General features: G+C 42.0%; 1 protein-coding gene across 15 annotated transcripts in view; it reads right to left on the reverse strand.

Moving 5' to 3' along the window:
* Positions 1-21,090, reverse strand: part of LOC106576577 (putative E3 ubiquitin-protein ligase HERC1) — a 198,479-nt gene extending 177,389 nt beyond the window's left edge. For 7 of the 15 annotated variants that reach the window (XM_082958024.1, XM_082958020.1, XM_082958018.1 and 4 more), the window contains exons 1-7: positions 20,602-21,074; positions 8,893-9,080; positions 7,496-8,278; positions 6,897-6,992; positions 6,559-6,753; positions 1,906-2,217; positions 705-801 (exon numbers count right to left, since the gene is read on the reverse strand). In XM_082958024.1, coding sequence (XP_082814150.1) covers positions 705-801; positions 1,906-2,217; positions 6,559-6,753; positions 6,897-6,992; positions 7,496-8,278; positions 8,893-9,051 — 1,642 coding nt within the window. In that variant the 5' untranslated portion in view covers positions 9,052-9,080; positions 20,602-21,074. Of the gene's footprint in view, positions 1-704; positions 802-1,905; positions 2,218-6,558; positions 6,754-6,896; positions 6,993-7,495; positions 8,279-8,892; positions 9,081-20,601 lie in introns of all 15 variants that reach the window. The other 8 variants (XM_045689742.2, XM_082958022.1, XM_082958023.1 and 5 more) reach the window with 4 other exon arrangements.
* Between the last annotated feature and the right edge of the window lie 1,817 nt (positions 21,091-22,907).

A 22,907-nucleotide genomic window follows, 5' to 3' on the forward strand; every position in this document is an offset into this window, starting at 1 on the left:
GTGTTCAGTGTTAATAATGTTCAGAGTGTTAATAATGTTCATAGTGTTCAGTGTTAATAATGTTCATAATGTTCAGTGTTAATAATGTTCAGTGTTAATAATGTTCATAATGTTCAGTGTTAATAATGTTCATAATGTTCAGTGTTAATAATGTTCAGTGTTCATAATGTTCAGAGTTAATAGTGTTCAGTGTTAATAAAGTTCAGTGTTCATAAAGTTCAGTGTTCATAAAGTTCAGTGTTCATAATGTTCATAATGTTCAGTGTTAATAATGTTCAGAGTGCTGATAATGTTCAGAGTGCTGATAATGTTCAGAGTGCTGATAATGTTCAGTGTTAATAATGTTCAGTGTTAATAATGTTCAGAGTGGTAATAATGTTCAGTGTTAATAATGTTCAGTGTTAATAATGTTCAGAGTGGTAATAATGTTCAGAGTGGTAATAATGTTCAGAGTGCTGATAATGTTCAGAGTGCTGATAATGTTCAGAGTGCTGATAATGTTCAGAGTGCTAATAATGTTCAGTGTTAATAATGTTCAGTGTTAATAATGTTCAGTGTTAATAATGTTCAGAGTGGTAATAATGTTCAGTGTTAATAATGTTCAGTGTTAATAATGTTCAGAGTGGTAATAATGTTCAGAGTGATGATAATGTTCAGAGTGATGATAATGTTCAGTGATATTATAGTGATATAGTGATATTTACCTAATCTCCCGAAGTCTCCTTCACCCCATGTGTAGAGCTCTCCATCCTCACTGACCGCTGCACTGTGTCGGTAGCCCGCAGATACACACACCACCACCTGGCCCAACAACATTCAGGATTCAGGATGGAGACATGAGGACAAATGGAGCACACTAAAACACACCTGTTTAATGAAATCACACATTATTATACCATGGCATTGTTGAAAACCCGTTTCTGATGGAAGGGCTTTTCGAGAGCATGTATTATTTCCCTATAAACGCCCAGGATAATTAAATGACTATAGTTCATTCTTACACGTTCCAGCTGCTTTTGAAAGCAAAAGTGGAATTATTGGCAGTGTTGAATTATATTTTCATAATAACAAAACTAGGACTGATGGTTTGGTTAGCTAAGCTAACAAGTCTGTTTGTTTGGTTACCATGGTAACTAATGTAAATTTGCCCACTGCTTCAGTGTCTGTTGAACACATTTCTACCTGTAAACGTGTTAAATTATAGCCTTGGTTATAAAAGGGATGTAATCAACGAGGGGCTCTAATGTGTTCTCTGGAAGATAATGTGACTCCATGGACTAACGTGGAACCCACCTTCCCACGTCGTTCATTATTTCCTATAGAACACATAGTCCCTCGTGGATTACAGCCCTTACATAACACTCAACACATCTCTATTGGTAAAGCAACACTTTGTTTTCACTGAGTTCTCTCTAACAAGTCATCACAAACAACAGTTGCTTACTGTGGTGGTCTGGGGGCTGTGGTGGTCTAGGGGCTGTGGTGGTCTGGGGGCTGTGGTGGTCTGGGGGCTGTGGTGGTCTAGTGGCTGTGGTGGTCTAGGGGCTGTGGTGGTCGGAGGTGGTCTGGGGGCTGTGGTGGTCTGTGGTGGTCTGGGGGCTGTGGTGGTCTGGGGGCTGTGGTGGTCTGGGGCTGTGGTGGTCTGGGGGCTGTGGTGGTCTGGGGGCTGTGGTGGGCTGTGGTGGGCTGTGGTGGTCTGGGGGCTGTGGTGGTCTGGGGGCTGTGGTGGTCTGGGGGCTGTGGTGGGCTGTGGTGGTCTGGGGGCTGTGGTGGTCTGGGGCTGCGGTGGTCTGGGGGCTGCGGTGGTCTGTGGGCTGTGGTGGTCTGGGGTGGTCTGTGGTGGTCTGGGGGCTGTGGTGGTCTGGGGGCTGTGGTGGTCTAGGGGCTGTGGTGGTCTAGTCCTACCTTTCCCTGCAGAGGTCCCTGGATGAGTTTGGGGTACTTCTGTGTGGAGCTGTTCCCATGCCCCAACTTTCCGTAGTCCCCGTCTCCCCAACTGAACACCTCTCCCTCTGTGGTGAAGGCCAGTGTGTGTCCGTCCGAACCCTTCGAAGACGTCACCTTTTTGATGGCACGGTGAGGTTCAAAGGTCAGCTTCTTGAGAGTTGATTGGTTGTTGGAGTCTCCCAGACCCAATCTGCCGTAGCTGCCTTTACCACAGGCTCTGACAGAGCCGTCTGAAGAGATGACGAAGGTGCAATATTGGCCTGCCTCAATCTGATAGAGAGACAAGCACAGGGTTTAGGATTCACACTTTCAATGGGCATTTCCTAACAATCTGTGAAGATTTCTGCTCCAGTCAGGACACTTTTCTCTTTTAAACATCACTTTTATGACCAGGTGCTCAAACAGTTTCTGGGAATCACAGGTTTCCTTAACCCTGGGATTACAATAACTGGCTTATGGGAATCACAGTTTTCCTTAACCCTGGGATTACAATAACTGGCTTATGGGAATCACAGTTTTCCTTAACCCTGGGATTACAATAACTGGCTTATGGGAATCACAGTTTTCCTTAACCCTGGGATTACAATAACTGGTTTATGGGAATCACAGTTTTCCTTAACCCTGGGATTACAATAACTGGCTTATGGGAATCACAGTTTTCCTTAACCCTGGGATTACAATAATTGGCTTATGGGAATCACAGTTTTCCTTAACCCTGGGATAACAATAACTGGCTTATGGGAATCACAGTTTTCCTTAACCCTGGGATAACAATAACTGGCTTATGGGAATCACAGTTTTCCTTAACCTCTATGGGCTAGGTGGGACGCAAGCGTCCCACCCGTGGTGCACTCTATCAACAGCAGGTGCATTTCAAGAGCGGCAAATTTGAATCCAAATAAATGTCAAAATTCAAATTTTTCAAACATACAACTATTTTACACCCTTTGAAAGATAAACATCTCCTTAATCTAACCACGTTTTACGATTTCAAAAAGGTTTTACGGCGAAAGCATAAATTTAGAGTATGTTAGGACAGTACATTTACAAGAGTTGTGTGTAATGTTGTGCCAATTCAAAGACAGGCGTCACCAAAACCATAAATCAGCTAAAATGATGCACTAACCTTTTACAATCTCCAACAGATGACACTCCTAGGACATTGTGTTAGACAATGCATGCATTTTTAGTTCTATCAAGTTCATATTTATATCCAAAAACAGCGTTTTACTGTGGCGTTGATGTTCAGGAAATCGTTTCCCTTCAATAACCGGCAGTCAAGTCAGCACCACAAATTAAATAATTAAAATTAGAAAACATTGGTAAAATATTATATTGTCATTTAAAGAATTATAGATTTACATCTCTTGAACGCAATCAACTTGCCAGATTTAAAAATAACCTTACTGGGAAATCACACTTTGCAATAATCTGAGCACTGCGCCCAGAAAAATACGCGTTGCGATACAGACTAGCCGCCATGTTGGGGAGATCTAAAATCGAAAATACTATGTAAATAATCCATTACCTTTGATTCTCTTCATCAGATGTCACTTCCAGGTATCACAGGTCCATAACGAATGTAGTTTTGTTCAAAAAAGCTCATCATTTATGTCCAAAAATCTCCGTCTTGTTAGCACATGATCTAAGCCCGCCGGACTTCACTTCATGAACGAGGGGAAAAAATATATTTACGTTCGTTCAAACATGTCAAACGTTGTATAGCATAAATCATTAGGGCCTTTTTTAACTAGAACATGAATATTATTCAAGGTGGATGAATGCATTCTCTTTTATAACGTATTGGAACGAGGGTACCCAACATGAACTCGCGCGCCAGGTGTCTAATGGGCCATCATCGTTCCATGGCTCTTGTTCGGTCAGATCTCCCTCCTGAAGACTCAAAACACTTTGTAAAGGCTGGTGACATCTAGTGGAAGCAATAGGAAGTGCCAAAATATTCCTCAGCCCCTGTGTTTTTCAATGGCATAGGTTTAAAGGTAATACAACACATCAGGTATCCACTTCCTGTCAGAAAATGTCTCAGGGTTTTGCCTGCCAAATGAGTTCTGTTATACTCACAGACACCATTCAAACAGTTTTAGAAACTTTAGGGTGTTTTCTATCCATATATAATAAGTATATGCATATTCTAGTTACTGGGTAGGATTAGTAACCAGATTAAATCAGGTACATTTTTTTATCCAGCCGTGCAAATACTGCCCCCTAGCCCCAACAGGTTAACCCTGGGATAACAATAACTGGCTTATGGGAATCACAGTTTTCCTTAACCCTGGGATAACAATAACTGGCTTATGGGAATCACAGTTTTCCTTAACCCTGGCATAACAATAACTGGCTTATGGGAATCACCTAAGTCATTTTTAAACATTGATTATTAACGCAGCCTAACTTTTGATTGGAGTGTTCAGGGAATCACAGTTTTCCTTAACCATGGAACTATAGGACAACAATAACTGACTGGAGTGTCACTTTTTTCCTCAGGAATGTTTTAACTAAAGTCCCCTTGGACTGGGTGCTGGGTTCTAGGGGTTAAAGGTCATTCTGATGGACAAGGGTTCTTCTATTGTTTCTTAATCCTGGTCCCGGGGACCCAAAAGATGCACTTCATAGTTTATTAAAACACTACACACCTGATTTCACTAATCAACCCAGCATCAACCCTTTGATTAGTGGAATTGTGTGTGTAGTCCTAGGGCAGAACATGTAAATGTTCACCCCTTTGGGTCCCAGGACCAGCATTAAGGAACACTGGTTTAAGACATTCAATATAGGCTTAGACGGTATACCGATAGTACAGTATAACCTCTTCACTATAGGGGGCAGTATTTTCACGGCCGGATGAAAAAACGTACCCGATTTAAACTGGTCACTACTCTTGCCCAGAAACGAGAATATGCATATTATTAGTAGATTTGGATAGAAAACACTCTGAAGTTTCTAAAACTGTTTGAATGTTGTCTGTGAGTATAACAGAACTCATATGGCAGGCAAAAACATGAGAAGATTCCAAGCAGGAAGTGGCCTGTCTGTGAATATAGTCCTTCTGTTGCATCTCTATCGAAATTACAGTATCTGTGCTGTTACGTGACACTTTCTAAGGCTTCCATTGGCTCTCTAAAGCCTTCAGAAACCGGATTGACACGTCTCCGGTCTCTGGGCAGAGTATGGTAGCAGTTTGTCAGTGGACTGCCTGGTGACAGAGAGATTGGAGATGCGCATTCACGAGACCTCGCCATTTTTTCTCTTCCTTTTTGAATGAATACAGCACTGTCCGGTTGGAATATTATCGCTATTTTACGAGAAAGATTGCATAAAAATTGATTTTAAACAGCGTTTGACATGCTTCTAAGTACGGTAAAGGAACATTTAGAATTTTTGGTCTCGAAATGCGCTCGCGCGTTACCCTTTGGATAGTGACCTGAACGCACGAACAAAACGGAGGTATTTGCACATAACTATGGATTATTTGGAACAAAACAACATTTGTTGTGGAAGTAGCAGTCCTGGGAGTGCATTCTGACGAAGAACAGCAAAGGTAATCCAATTTTTCTAATACTAATTCTGAGTTTAGTGAGCCCCGAACTTGGCGGGTGTCTGAATAGCTAGCCTGTGATGGTTGAGCTATGTACTCAGAATATTGCAAAATGTGCTTTCGCCGAAAAGCTATTTTAAAATCTGACATAGCGATTGCATAAAGGAGTTCTGTATCTATAATTCTTAAAATAATTATGTATTTTGTCAACGTTTATCATGAGTAATTTAGTAAATTCACCAGAAGTTTTGGGTGGGAATGCTAGTTTTGAACATCACATGCTTTGAACATCACATTTCTGTCTAATATTTGTTTTGTGCGTGCAGCAAACTGTGAGTAGCATTTTTGCGTAACTTTATGAGCCAGGATGTCTGTCCTGAAAATTGTCTATGTCAGATACTGTTTAAAATGTTCGCAATGCGCTCGTTAGCATTTGGTTAACATTATCTATGGGATTTTAAATGTACTTGTTAGCATTGCTAACCTTCGGATTACAGAAGCTCAGTGGTGTTTGAAAATTGTGCCCATTGTGTTCATTGCCGGTATTACCGAATATCCTCGTATTACCGAATATCCCGGTATGGCACAAGGTCGGCTTGAAGGTATGACAATCCGAATACCGCCAAAGCTTAATTTAATATTTCAATAACCGACCATGATTTGGAAACAGAAGATAGGAAGCACCTCTAATTTTTAATCCATGAAAGCCACTCTTCATGCTCCAATGAGTTCTGTCTCCTTTCAGAACTAGGCTACACTAGCTAACTTCTCAAGAGACTTAATACTGAGGGGAATCAGCTTTCCTTATAAACCAGTGGTTGTCAAACCTCTGGGCCCCCCCGAGCCCTTCCATGTATTTTAACTATTTCAGAGCTATCCCAACTGATTCAACTAATCATCAAGTCCTTGATTAGATGAATCAGGTGAGCTAATTCAGGGCCAAAACAAAATTGTGAAATGTCTGGAGGTCCACCGAGAAGAGCTTTGAGAACCACTGGCTTTAAAAAAGACAGGAAATGACACACACACACCTTTGGAGACCTGTGGTCTCTTACCGTCTGTGCATCGGCGAAGCTGGGTGCCATCTTGGGCTGGAGGATCTTCTCCTGTGTTCCCTCCACCAGCTGATGGGAGCTGTTGCTGCCCCAGACATACACCTCACACGTCTCTGACACCATGGGAGCCTCGCCGGTCTGGAGGCTGTCTGGACTGGCACAGGTACGGGAGTAGTCTGATGCCATCCTGCACACCTGGGAGGAAATAGTGCTTTACTTGAGAAGGCTACCTACCTACATGTAAACGATGACTTCAGAACCCATACATATAGCATTCATAAGCAGTATAAAATGAAGGTAAATTGACCTGTAAAATGGTATTTGAATGGATATTTTACCTCTTCGAACAGACAGAGAGCTGCTTCATACAAAGAGCACAGCCCGTCTGATGTCCGTGTTGGTTCCCTCCACTGACTCCTGTCTGCTGACGAGCCCTGGGTGAGAGTCAGGTTAGCCACAGCTACATATACTACATACACAGCCATACTACATACACATACTACATACACATACACATACTACATACACAGCCATACTACATACACTTACACATACTACATACACTTACACATACTACATACACATACTACATACACAGCCATACTACACAGCATATGGTAAATGGGACCATACAGAATGACTTGGAACATAATCAATCATGAGCAATGAATAAGGAGCGCTGAAGAAGCAGCAGGAGAAATATATGCCATCTGGTAATACAAAGAGCACAATGGACCTACAGAACACAATGTAAGTATGCAACAAATCATGAGCAATAAAGTGCGTCTAGGGAGTTTTTCCTAGCCACCGTGCTTCTACATCTGCACTGCTTGCTGTCTGGGGTTTTAGGCTGGGTTTCTGTACAGCACTTTGTGACGTCAGCTGATGTAAAAAGGGCTTTGTAAATAAATTGATTGATTGTTTATAGGACGCTTACCAGGGAACGTCTCATCTGCATGAGGATGTTCATGAAGCAGTCGTATCCAATCAGCCCTTCCTGGTTCAGCAGACACACCTTCATCTTGTCCTTCTCCATGGTGCTGACCACGGCGGACGCCACCAGGGCCATCTCCACCCACTCCAGCAGGTACCTCAGGGACCCCCTCTGGGCAGCCAGGCCCAGCAACAGCTCCGACGCCAGCCTCCGACCCAACACGTCTGCCCCAGAGTTTGGCATGGTCACTCCCTTGAGGAAGGTGGTGACCTGGGTCAGGCAGTCCAGACCCATAGGAGGGATCTTACTCTCATTGGCCAGGGAGAGGGGCGGCAGGGAGGAGACCACGTCCATGGCCGTGTGGATGACATCGTTGCAGAGGTTGAGTCCTCCGGGGCCGGGCGGCGGCATCATCCAGCTCTGACGGAGCAAAGCGAACAGCAGACTGAGGCCCGTACGGACCCCCATCTCGATCAGAGCATCGGTGCTGGACCGCGGCCGCTCGCTGACAGAGTGCAGGTCGGACGATCCGGAGTTGTTCTCGGGCGAGTGCTGCTGCTGCTTGACCTTGCCCTTGTCGTGGTACTTGTTGGACAGAGCGTAGAAGATCCTCTGGAGGACCAGCAGGCGTTTGCGGAGAGCTGAGGCGAAGGGAGAGTCGGAACACACCATCTTGGCCAACGCCATCTGGCTGCTGAGGAGGGCATCTAGGTAGTGTTCCTGTACATCGCTGGACAGGGACTCACGCTCAAAGTCTGGCAGCTGGGGTCCCTTCAGACACAGCACCTGAGGGCACAGCATTGATATTAGGCCTATGTGTGGTGTTGTGATTTTTTTTTTACATTTACATTTTAGTCATTTAGCAGACGCTCTTATCCAGAGCGACTTACAGTAGAGTGCATACATTTTTTTTAAATACTGGTCCCCCGTGGGAATCGAACCCACAACCCTGGCGTTGCAAGCGCCATGCTCTACCAACTGAGCTACAGTTGGTAGAGCTGTGATGTGTTGTACTATGTTAGCTATGTGATGTTTCACTGTGGGCCTCATTCAACTTTTATTCTGGTCCCAGATCTGTTTGTGCTCAGAACCAACAGATGTTGGGCATGACAGAGACTGACAATGAGTTGGTATGATGGTATAAACCAACTGGCACTCAGGCTTGGTGATGACATAGAGCTTGTGACGCAAAAATAAATCATTTCTGCGCAATGCAGACAAAGTATTGGCTGTGTCGCAACGTGGCCTACACAGAGAACAGATTTCCATTTGGGACACAGTCGCAACGTGGCCAACACAGAGAACAGAGTTCCATTTGGGACACAGTCGCAACGTGGCCTACACAGAGAACAGAGTTCCATTTGGGACACACACATTAACTCATCACATTCTGCTCTCACCTGCTGGGGTAGGAGGACCACTTCCTTGTTGGTGAGCAGCTTGGAGTAGAGCACGGACACGCCCTCCCGCGTGGAGATGGACTCGCTGTCGTCCGTGATCCACGAGCCGTTCAGGTGCTCCAGCCATTTGAGCTTCACTGGAGGAATCATCAGGGCCATGATGGCATGTCACTCTGCTGCCATTAGTCCTGGGAGGACAGGGCGACAGATATTAACGAGGCCTAACTATTAGTCCTGGGAGGACAGGGCGACAGATATTAACGAGGCCTAACCATTAGTCCTGGGAGGACAGGGCGACAGATATTAACGAGGCCTAACCATTAGTCCTGGGAGGACAGGGCGACAGATATTAACGAGGCCTAACCATTAGTCCTGGGAGGACAGGGCGACAGATATTAACGAGGCCTAACCATTAGTCCTGGGAGGACAGGGTGACAGATATTAACGAGGCCTAACCATTAAGAAAGGAAAACAATCATAGAAACAACAATATGATATGACATAACCAGACAGACAGAGGAGAGATATATTAACATCAGACAGAGGAGAGATATATTAACCTGTCTGGGATAGGGGGCAGTATTTTTACAGCCGGATAAAAAACGTACCCGATTTAAACTGGTTACTACTCTTGCTCAGAAACGAGAATATGCATATTATTAGTAGATTTGGATAGAAAACACTCTAAAGTTTCTAAAACTGTTTGAATGGTGTCTGTGAGAATAACAGAACTCATATGGCAGGCAAAAACCTGAGAAGATTCCAAGCAGGAAGTGGCCAGTCTGACAATTTGTAGTCCTTCTGTTGCATCTCTATCGAAATTACAGTATCTGTGCTGTTACGTGACATTTTCTAAGGCTTCCATTGGCTCTCTAAAGCCTTCAGAAACCGGATTGAGGCATCTCCTGTCTCTGGGCAGATAACAGCAGCACAGTTTGTCAGTGGTCTGCCTGGTGACAGAGAGACTGGAGATGCGCATTCACGAGACCTCGCCATTTTTTTCTTTCCCTCTTTGAATGAATACAACACTGTCCGGTTGGAATATTATCGCTATTTTAAACAGCGTTTGACATGCTTCTAAGTAGGGTAATGGAACATTTTGAATTTTTTTGTCACGAAATGCGCTCGCGCGTTACCCTTTGGATAGTGACCTGAACGCACGAACAAAACGGAGGTATTTGGATATAACTATTGGTTATTTGGAACAAAAACAACATTTGTTGTTGAAGAAGAAGTCCTGGGAGTGCATTCTGACAAAGAACAGCAAAGGTAATCCAATTTTTCTAATAGTAATTCTGAGTTTAGTGAGCCCCAAAGTTGGCGGGTGTCTGAATACCTAGCCTGTGATGGCTGAGCTATGTACTCAGAATATTGCAAAATGTGCTTTCGCCGAAAAGCTATATTAAAATCTGACATAGCGATTGCATAAAGGAGTTCTGTGTCTATAATTCTTAAAATAATTGTAATGTATTTTGTCAACGTTTATGATGAGTAATTTAGTAAATTCACTGGAAGTTTTCGGTGGGAATGCTAGTTCTGAACATCACATGCTAATGTAAAAAGCTGTTTTCTGATATAAATATAAACTTCATTGAACAAAACATGCATGTATTGTATAACATAATGTCCTAAGAATGTCATCTGATGAAGATCATCAAAGGTTAGTGCTGCATTTAGCTGTGGTTTGGGTTTTTGTGACATATATGCTTGCTTTGAAAATGGCTGTGTGATTATGTTTGGCTGCGTACTCTCCTGACATAATCTAATGTTTTGCTTTCGCTGTAAAGCCTTTTTGAAATCGGACAATGTGGTTGGATTAACGAGAATCTTATCTTTCAAATGGTGTAAAATAGTCATATGTTTGAGAAATTAAAGTTATAGCATTTTTGAGGTATTTGTATTTCGTGCCACGCGATTCCACTGGCTGTTGAATAGAGTGGGACACTAACGTCCCACTGGCCCAGAGAGGTTAACAACAGACAGACAGACAGATATACAGTGCATTCGGAAAGTATTCAGACCCCTTGACTTTTTCCACATTTTGTTACGTTACAGCCTTATTTTAAAATGTATTAAATAAAAAAAAATGTCCTCAATCTACACACAAAACCCCATAATAACAAAAAAGTATTCAGACCCTTTGCTATGAGACTCGAAATTGAGCTCAGGTGCATCCTGTTTCCATTGATCATCCTTGAGATGTTTCTACAACTTGATTGGAATCCACTTGTGGTAAATTCAATTGATTGGACATGAATTGGAAAGGCACCCACCTGTCTATATAAGGTCCCACAGTTGACAGTGCATGTCATAGCACAAACCAAGCCATGAGGTCGAAGGAATTGTCCGTAGAGCTCCGAGACAGGATGGTGTCGAGGCACAGATCTGGGGAAGGGTACCCAAAAATGGCTGCAGCATTGAAGGTCCCCAGGAACACAGTGGCCTCCATCATTTTTAAATAGAATAAGTTTGGAACCACCAAGACTCTTCCTAGAGCTGGCTGCCCAGGCAAACTGAGCAATTGGGGGAGAAGGGGCTTGGACAGGGGGTTGACCAAGAACCTGATGGTCACTGACAGAGCTCCAGAGTTCCAAGATTGAACGCTTTGGGCTGAATGCCAAGTGTTACGTCTGGAGGAAACCTAGCACCATCACTACGGTAAAGCATGGTGGTGGCAGCATCATGCTGTGGGGATGTTTTTCAGCAGCAGGGACTGGGAGACTAGTCAGGATCGACAGTCTTACTGACAGTTGTGGTTGCTTTGCGTGATGTATTGTTGTCTCTACCTTCTTGCCCTTTGTGCCGTTGTCTGTGCCAAACAATGTTTGTACCCTGTTTTGTGCAGCTAACATGTTGTGCTGCTGCCATGTTGTTGTCATGTTGTGTTGCTAACATGCTGTGTTGTCATGTGCTGCTGCCATGCTATATTGTTGTCTTAGGTCTCTCTTTATGTAGTGTTGTGTTGTCTCTCTTCTTGTGATGTGTGTTTTGTCCTATATTTTTATTTAATTTATTTTTAATCCCAGCCCCCGTCCCCGCAGGAGGCCTTTTGGTAGGCCGTCATTGTAAATAAGAATTTGTTCTTAACTGACTTGCCTAGTTAAATAAAAGGTGAAATATTTTACGGAGAGATCCTTGATAAAAACCTGCTCCAGAGCGCTCAGGACCTCAGACAGGGCCAAAGGTTCACCTTCTAACAGGACAACAACCCTAAGCACACAGCCAAGACAACGCAGGAGTGGCTTCAGGACAAGTCTCTGAATGTCCTTGAGTGACCCAGCCAGAGCCCGGACTTGAACCCGATCGAACATCTCTGACCTGAAAATAGCTGCTCTGACAGAGCTTGAGAGGATCTACAGAGAAGAATGGGAGAAACTCCCCAAATACAGGTGTGCCAAACTTGTAGCGTCATACCCAAGAAGACTCAAGGCTGTAATTGCTGCCAAAGGTGCTTCAACAAAGTACTGAGTAAAGGGTCTGAATACTTATGTAAATATGATATTTCAATTATTTTTATGTAAACTTTTCAACCCCTTTTTCTCCACAATTTTGTGATATCCAATTGGTAGTACAACTCCCGTACGGACTCCGGAGAAGCGAAGGTCGAGAGCCATGCGTCCTCCGAAACATGACATGACGTATAGACATCAACCAGACAGACAGACAAAGGAGAGATATAGGCTTTGTTACAGCTGACAGATAGAAGATATTAGACCGTCAGGACAGGAGATGGGCTGTGTTACAGCTGACAGATAGAAGATATTAGACCGTCAGGACAGGAGATGGGGCTTTGTTACAGCTGACAGATAGAAGATATTAGACCGTCAGGACAGGAGATGGGCTGTGTTACAGCTGACAGATAGAAGATATTAGACCGTCAGGACAGGAGATGGGGCTTTGTTACAGCTGACAGATAGAAGATATTAGACCGTCAGGACAGGAGATGGGCTGTGTTACAGCTGACAGATAGAAGATATTAGACCGTCAGGACAGGAGATGGGCTGTGTTACAGCTGACAGATAGAAGATATTAGACCGTCAGGACAGGAGATGGGGCTTTGTTACAGCTGACAGATAGAAGATATTAGAGGGGGAGATATTAACCATTGAGACAGGGGTGGGAAACAATCATTGAGACTATTTGATATTGTGTCTGTGAGAAGAAGAAGGACCACAACAGAAAGTAAGCATGTAGTCTGGTGCCAATAATCCAGTAAGGACAGGATGGAAGACTACCATCGAGGGTGAGACGACACTGTTTGGTTGCCCTGAGCGGAACATTACTATACACACCAGGAAATGAAACAAGCCACTGAAATTCGTGTGTCAACGAAACAACTATCCTACAGTGCCCTCATCTTACAGTGATCACATCTGTGCAGGACAATGTGATCACTACAAACTGTTGATCACCCTGACCACATTCAGTTTCTGAAACGAGGCCATAGACCTAACATGTAACATGTCCTCGGAACTCCGACGTGTCCTCGGAACTCCGACGTGTCCTCGGAACTCCGACGTGTCCTCGGAACTCCGACTAGACCCATAGATATGATATAGACCCATATATAGATATAGATATAGACCCATCTTCCACCAGCTTGCTACCTATGGCCCGGCTAGCTGTCTGAATCTCACTGGACCCTTTGATCACTCGGCTAAGCATGCCTCTCCTTAATGTCAATATGCAATGTCCATTGCTGTTCTGGTTAGTGTTTATTGGCTTATTTCACTGTAGAGCCTCTAGCCCTGCTCATTATACCTTATCCAACCTCTCAGTTCCTCCACCCACACATGCTATGACATCTTCTGGTTTCAATGATGTTTCTAGAGACAATATCTCTCTCATAATCAATAAATGCCTAGGTTTACCTCCTCTGTACTCACATCCCACCATACCTTTGTCTGTACATTATACCTTGAAGCTATTTTATCGCCCCCAGAAACCTGCTCCTTTTTCTCTCTATTCTGGACGTCACAGACGACCAATTCTTATAGCTTTTAGCCGTACCCTCATACTTATTCTTCTCTGCTCCTCTGGGGATGTAGAGGTGAATCCAGGCCCTGCAGTGCCTGGCTCCACTCCTACTCCCCAGGCGCTCTCTTTTGATGACTTCTGTAACCGTAATAACCTTGGTTTCATGCATGTTAACATTAGAAGCCTCCTCCCTAAGTTTGTTTTATTCACTGCTTTAGCACACTCTGCCAACCCAGATGTCCTAGCTGTGTCTGAATCTTGGCTTAGGAAGTCCACCAAAAACTCTGAAATCGTCATCCCTAACTACAACGTTTTCAGACAAGATAGAACGACCAAAGGGGGCGGTGTTGCAATCTACTGCAGAGATAGCCTGCAGAGTTCTGTCCTGCTATCCAGGTCTGTACCCAAACAATTTGAACTTCTACTTTTAAAAATCCACCTCTCCAAAAACAATCTCAATCTCACACAAATTATTAATGAACCCACCAGGTACAAACCCAAAGCCGCAAACACTGGCACCTTCATAGATATCATCCTAACCAGCGTGCCCTCTAAATACACCTCTGCTGTTTTCAACCAAGATCTCAGCGATCACTGCCTCATTGCCTGCACCCGTAATGGGTCAGCGGTCAAACGACCTCCACTCATCACTGTCAAACGCTCCCTGAAACATTTCAACGAGCAAGCCTTTCTAATCGACCTGGCCCTGGTATCCTGGACGGATATTGACCTCATCCCGTCAGTAGAGGATGCCTGGTTATTTAAAAAAAATGCCTTCCTCACCATCTTAAATAAGCATGCCCCTTTCAAGAAATTTAGAACCAGGAACAGATATAGCCCTTGGTTCTCCCCAGACCTGACTGCCCTTAACCTGTTAGGGCTAGGGGGCAGCATTTGCACGTCTGGATAAAAAAAATGTACCCGATTTAATCTGGTTACTAATCCTACCCAGTAACTAGAATATGCATATACTTATTATATATGGATAGAAAACACTCTAAAGTTTCTAAAACTGTTTGAATGGTGTCTGTGAGTATAACAGAACTCATTTGGCAGGCAAAACCCTGAGACATTTTCTGACAGGAAGTGGATACCTGATGTGTTGTATTGACTTTAAACCTATCCCATTGAAAAACACAGGGGCTGAGGAATATTTTGGCACTTCCTATTGCTTCCACTAGATGTCACCAGCCTTTAAAAAGTGTTTTGAGTCTTCTGGAGGGAGATCTGACCGAACAAGAGCCATGGAACGATGATGTCCCATTAGACACCTGGCGCGCGAGTTCATGTTGGGTACCCTCGTTCCAATACGTTATAAAAGAGTATGCATTCGTCCACCTTGAATATTATTCATGTTCTGGTTAAAAAAGGCCCTAATGATTTATGCTATACAACGTTTGACATGTTTGAACGAACGTAAATATATTTTTTCCCCTCGTTCATGACGAGAAGTCCGGCTGGCTTAGATCATGTGCTAACAAGACGGAGATTTTTGGACATAAATGATGAGCTTTTTTGAACAAAACTACATTCGTTATGGACCTGTGATACCTGGAAGTGACATCTGATGAAGAGAATCAAAGGTAATGGATTATTTACATAGTATTTTCGATTTTAGATCTCCCCAACATGACGTCTAGTCTGTATCGCAACGCGTATTTTTCTGGGCGCAGTGCTCAGATTATTGCAAAGTGTGATTTCCCAGTAAGGTTATTTTTAAATCTGGCAAGTTGATTGCGTTCAAGAGATGTAAATCTATAATTCTTTAAATGACAATATAATATTTTACCAATGTTTTCTAATTTTAATTATTTAATTTGTGACGCTGACTTGACTGCCGGTTATTGGAGGGAAACCATTTCCTCAACATCAATGCCATAGTAAAACGCTGTTTTTGGATATAAATATGAACTTGATAGAACTAAAAATGCATGCATTGTCTAACATAATGTCCTAGGAGTGTCATCTGATGGAGATTGTAAAAGGTTAGTGCATCATTTTAGCTGGTTTTATGGTTTTGGTGACCCTGTCTTTGACTTGACAAAACATTACACACAACTCTTGTAAATGTACTGTCCTAACATACTCTAAATTTATGCTTTCGCCGTAAAACCTTTTTGAAATCGTAAAACGTGGTTAGATTAAGGAGATGTTTATCTTTCAAATGGTGTAAAATAGTTGTATTTTTGAAAAATTTGAATTTTGACATTTATTTGGATTCAAATTTGCCGCTCTTGAAATGCACCTGCTGTTGATGGAGTGCACCACGGGTGGCACGCTAGCGTCCCACCTAGCCCATAGAGGTTAACCAACACAAAAATATCCTGTGGCGTTCTGCATTAGCATCGAACTGCCCCCGCGATATGCAACTTTTCAGGGAAGTTAGAAACCAATACACACAGGCAGTTAGAAACGCCAAGGCTAGCTTTTTCAAACAGAAATTTGCTTCCTGCAACTCAAACTCTAAAAAGTTCTGGGACATTGTAAAGTCCATGGAGAATAAGAACACCTCCCAACTGCCCACTGCACTGAGGATAGGAAACTCTGTCACCACCGATAAGCCCACTATAATTGAGAATTTCAATAAGCATTTTTCTACGGCTGGCCATGCTTTCCACCTAACTACCCCTACTGCATTCAACAGCACTGCACCCACCACAGCTACTCGCCCAAGCCTCCCCATTTCTCCTTCTCCCAAATCCATTCAGCTGATGTTCTGTAAGAGCTGCAAAATCTTGACCCCTACAAATCAGCTGGGCTTGACAATCTGGACCCTTTCTTTCTAAAATTATCTGCTGAAATTATTGCAACCCCTATTACTAGCCTGTTCAACCTCTCTTTCGTGTCGTCTGAGATACCCATAGATTGGAAAGCATCTGCTGTCATCCCCCTCTTCAAAGGAGGTGACACTCTTGACCCAAATTGCTACAGACCTATATCCATCCTACCCTGCCTTTCTAAGGTCTTCGAAAGCCAAGTCAACAAACAGATTACCGACCATTTCGAATCCCACCGCACCCTCTCCGCTATGCAATCTGGTTTCAGAGCTGGTCATGGATGCACCTCAGCCACGCTCAAGGTCCTAAACGACATCGTAACCGCCATCGATAAGAAACAATACTGTGCTGCCGTATTCATTGACCTGGCCAAAGCTTTTGACTCTGTTAATCACCACATCCTCATCGGCAGACTCAGTAGCCTTGGTTTCTCAAACGATTGCGTCGCCTGGTTCACCAACTACTTCTCTGACAGAGTTCAGTGTGTCAAATCGGAGGGCCTGCTGTCCGGACCTCTGGCAGTCTCTATGGGGGTACCACAGGGTTCAATTCTTGGGCCAACTCTTTTCTCTGTATACATCAATGATGTCGCTCTTGCTGCTGGTGAATCTCTGATCCACCTCTACGCAGACGACACCATTCTGTATACTTCTGGCCCTTCTTTGGACACTGTGTTAACAACCCTCCAGACGAGCTTCAATGCCATTCAACTCTCCTTCCGTGGTCTCCAACTGCTCCTAAACACAAGTAAAACTAAATGCATGCTCTTCAACCGATCGCTGCCTGCACCTGCCCGCCTGTCCAGCATCACTTCTCTGGACGGTTCTAACTTAGAATTTGTGGACAACTACAAATACCTAGGTGTCTGGTTAGACTGTAAACTCTCCTTCCAGACTCACATCAATCATCTCCAATCCAAAGTTAAATCTAGAATTGGCTTCCTATTTCGCAACAAAGCATCCTTCACTCATGCTGCCAAACATACCCTCGTAAAACTGACCATCCTACCAATCCTCGACTTCGGCGATGTCATTTACAAAATAGCCTCCAATACCCTACTCAACAAGCTGGATGCAGTCTATCACAGTGCCATCCGTTTTGTCACCAAAGCCCCATATACTACCCACCACTGCGACCTGTACGCTCTCGTTGGCTGGCCTTCGCTTCATAATCGTCGCCAAACACATTGGCTCCAGGTCATCTACAAGACCCTGCTAGGTAAAGTCCCCCCTTATCTCCGCTCACTGGTCACCATAGCAGCACCCACCTGTAGCACGCGCTCCAGCAGGTATATCTCTCTGGTCACCCCTAAAGCCAACTCCTCCTTTGGTCGTCTCTCCTTCCAGTTCTCTGCTGCCAATGACTGGAACGAACTACAAAAATCTCTGAAACTGGAAACACTTATCTCCCTCACTAGCTTTAAGCACCAGCTATCAGAGCAGCTCCCAGATCACTGCACCTGTACATAGCCCATCTATAATTTAGCCCAAACTACTACCTCTTCCGCTACTGTATTTATTTATTTATTTTATTTATTTTGCTCCTTTGCACCATATTATTTATATTTTAACTTTGAACTTTCTTCAAACTACAAATCTACCATTCCAGTGTTTTACTTGCTATACTTGAATTACTTTGCCACCATGGCCTTTTTTGCCTTTACCTCCCTTATCTCACATCATTTGCTCACATTGTATATAGTCTTATTTTTTTCTACTGCATCATTGATTGTATGTTGTTTTACTCCATGTGTAACTCTGTGTTTTTGTATGTTGTCGAACTGCTTTGCTTTATCTTGGCCAGGTCGCAATTGTAAATGAGAACTTGTTCTCAACTTGCCTACCTGGTTAAATAATGGTGAAATAAAAAAATATATAAAAAAAATATGATGTATGACTTGTAAAACAGTTAGCTAGCCTAACACTGCGCTCCAATTACTACAAATGGCAATCCCCAATACTCCTCGGGGGAAGATTTTCCAACATGCTGTCGGCCTAATCCATGGAACCAACATAATGCCCTAATTTTGCTGGAAGTAACCCTGACATGGCATATTCCCCAAGGACCTAGGTGTAAACATTTCAGATCATTCCAATTACACAGGATAATAGTAGTAAACATCAACCTACATGTGCTTCTGCCACTGATACTCTCAGTTCTCACAGGATAGGCCTATTTACACCAGTGGTCCAATCAGCCAGTACACATCAGCACAGCAGTCATAGCCTGCATGAACTACTGTGGGGAAGCAACGTGGAGAGAAACATGCGGAAGGCCTAGACAACAAAATGAGGCTGTAATATTTCAACATCACTTACTAATGGATTATGAACCTGTTTAATCTGGATGGGAAATAGGTCACCTGATACTGAGTGCAGAACAAAAACGGTTTTCGCCTTCCCTTCAGGCTTGTCTATTATGTCTAGGCTATTCCCTTACCCTCCACCCCCCCCTTCACTCATACCAGCAGGCCTAGTTGTTAGCTACCTTTCGTCATTGTACACTATGCATTATGCAATACAAATAACTAAATGTTAGTAGTCCCATAGGTTAAACATGCATTCGACAACCATGAAATCTTTAAACAACAGCTGGAAACATTGATTTCACTGTCCACAGCTATGGTGATGCTTATTGCCTAACGGTCTGGAAGTTGCCATGCACTACACAGTGACAATGCATTTCCTACGTGCATTGTATAGAATCATTTCTCTATCTCTTGTTGCACAACTCTTTTTGTATTACGGGCGGCAGGTAGCCTAGTGGTTAAGAACGTTGGGCCAGTAACCGAAAAGTAGCTGGTTCAAATCCATAAGCCAATGTGCCCTTGAGCAAGACACTTAACCCTAATTGCTCCTGTAAATCACTCTGGATAAGTTCATCTGCTAAATTACTCAAATTGTTATATATATTTTTGAAATGTACAGCTTTCACCATGCTATATTGAGCTCAAGAAGAAGGGCACCTGCATTATTGACAATCTCATTAGCAGGCGTGCTATGTCTGAACATACAAGATTGACATAAAGAGTGAGTAAGGCTAGTAAGATGGAATACTGTAAATTGTCATAGTAGGCAATACAGTGTTGATATACTGTAAACCCAGCTAGCTACTTCAGCTAACTAGCTAGCTACTAAATACTTGCCTATGATAGATAAACAGTAAGCTAGGCAAATCAGCTGACCAGTTAGCTAGCCATTTAGCTCGCTAGCTTAACTAATTGCACAAACTAGCTAGCTAGAAGCTAACGTTAGCGGGCTAACTAACACATTCCACGTCTCTAACCTACCTAGCTTTAACAGACTATGCACAAAAACAACATACATGCTATTTGTTATTCGTAAACTAGCTTGACTAATATATACACCAGACATAGAATATGTTAGACTGACATGACACAGCTGGATAGTAAGGTAAGCTAACAGACTAGCTACTGTAGCTAGCATCGCATGGAACTAGCTAAAATTCAACTAGTCTACTAGGCCTGTGACGTTAGCTACATAGGCCATAATCAAAATAATTCACTCACTAGCATGCTGGCTAAATGTATTACAGCGTTGTTACAAACGGGGATACTAACAGTTAGCTAACTACTGTTCTGTTGTAAACTGGCGCTGGAGCTGAAGCACAACATAAAGCTAATGCTAGCAGGCTACCGATGCTAACCAATAGAGTCCACTTTGCTGTTAGCTAGCTAGGTGGCTAGATAGCTAGGTAGCTGCTAGCTGAAAACATCTCATACAGATGTAGGAAAATAGCAAACACAGGCTACAGCTAGCTAATTGGCCATCACAGATACAGATAGCAAGACTGGCACTGTTTTTGCAATAGTAAAATGAATTGTAGGGAAAGTATTGACATTGCATGCAAGCTTACACATAGAAAGGCCTAGCTAGCATAGCTGGCTAGCCGTTAGGAGAGGAGAGATGTACTGTAGCTAGCTTGGCGAGCTTACCATCAACTGTCAAAGGGGCCTCTTCACTGTTGCACGTAAATACACTTCATTGCAATAACAAAGGTTTCTGCAATTGCAGAACGTATAGGTTGTATCCGTACGGTTTTGATTTTTTGTATTTGTGGGTTTTGATAAGGTGTCGTTAGTCACAAAAAAAAGGCTGACAGTCAGGAGCCTGTTTCCTTTCTTCCCACCTTTTCGTTACTGGCTGCAACTTCCACTGCAATGGATCCAGATGAGCGGTTCACTCCCAACCCGATCCTCAGCCCCAGACCTAGGGTGCAGTGATGTGTGTGCGTGTCTGTCTGTCTGTCTTGTGTGTTCAGCTCCTACAGTCAGTCTTAGGCGTAGCTACTGACTGACTGACTGCAAGCATGAAAACAAAGGAACATGCAATCATTTCAATATGGAATGATCAATTCCAATGGTTATAGAAATTATTTTTGTCTATAATGTAACATTTTTTTTCAATGTTTCTTTTTTTAAGGAGTGGGGAAGTCCCAGTCCTTTCGTATTTTTTTTGCAGATGTATTGAAGAGATAGTAAAGTATTGGAAGTCCGAGATAGGGGAGGGGGAGTCACAGGGCAGTGGGTCGGATTCGAACCCATGCCGACTCTTGTTTGCAAGAATTTCAATATTGAATGATCAATTCCAGTGGTTATATAAGTTATTTTTACAATGGCATTATAGTTAATTATTCTACAAATGCCTTTGGTCCTAAATTTGACACAGTACTAATTCCAGTTCATGCATGTTTGACCCTATGCACAATACAGTAATACCATCACAATGATGAAACATGTAATAGCAGTCAACTATAACTGTTTTAATGACCACTTGTATTATACAGTTATTACATTATTATAGTTATTACATTGTATAGTTATTACCTTATTATATTATATAGTTATTACATAAAACATATATACTATTACATGATATAGTTATTACATTATTATAGTTATTATATTATAGTTATTACGTTATTATATTTATTACATTATATAGTTATTACATTATTAGTTATTACATTATAGAGTTTTGACATTAGAGTTATTACATTATTATAGTTATTACATTATAGAGTTTTGACATTAGAGTTATTACATTATTATAGTTATTACAGTATTATAGTTTTTACATTCTAGAGTTATTACATTATTAGAGTTATTACATTATTAGAGTTATTACATTATTAGAGTTTTTACATTATAGAGTTTTTACATTATAGAGTTATCACATTATTATAGTTATTACATTATAGAGTTGTATATTATTATAGTTATTACATTATAGAGTTTTTACATTATAGAGTTATCACATTATTACAGTTATTACATTATAGAGTTTTACATTATAATAGTTATTACATTATTATAGTTATTACATTATAGAGTTCTACATTACTATAGTTATTACATTACTCAAGTTTTTACATTATAGAGTTATTGCATTATTAAGGTTATTACATTATTATAGTTTTTACATTATAGTGTTATTACATAATTATTATTATAGTTATTACATTATTATGTTACATTAATATATTACATTATTATGTTACATTATTATAGTTTTTACATTATGATTGTAGTTATTAATTATTCAGGTTGTTACATTATTCTAGATATTACATTCTAGTTATTATGTTATAGAGTTATTACATTATTTGAGATATTACATTATTCTAGTGTTTACATTATTCAAAATATTACATTATTGTAGTTTTTACATTGTTCTAGATATTACATTATTTTAGTGTTTACATTATTCTAGTTATTACATTATAGAGTTATTACATTATTCTAGTTATTACAGAGACATACAGACAAGGGACCCACACGTTTTGGATTATTAAAAGAGTGAGAGATTGGATTACATTTCTTGATTAATGTTATGTGGCCACTGGCCCTGCTATATCTCTGAATCCAAATGAATATTAAATAGAGTGGAGGCTAGTGTTAATAACCGAGTGGCCAAGCAGCCAGAGGAAGCAGTGTTGTGGTTATCTGGGCTGAGCAGAGACAGTACAGAGGGGCCCTAGGTCATATCTCTACTGGAGAGCTGCTCTGGAGCTCAGACTCTAGCTGCTACTCTACAGAGAGAAAGAGACAGAGAGAGAGAGAGAGAAATTCTCAATCATAAGGCATCAAAGCCAAAGGAACTGCATAATAGTGTAGAAACATACCAAAAAACAATTTGACAACAACAAATTAAATCTATTTTAGACAACTTCCTGGACAAAATGTTTCACTGTAATAGTGAAGGTGTAAATGTGGCAGTAGAAAACCTAAACAGTATATGT

The sequence above is a fragment of the Salmo salar genome, chromosome 11 (genome assembly GCF_965601325.2).
Source record: "Salmo salar chromosome 11, fSalSal1, whole genome shotgun sequence".
NCBI classification, from domain to species: Eukaryota; Metazoa; Chordata; class Actinopteri; order Salmoniformes; family Salmonidae; genus Salmo; species Salmo salar.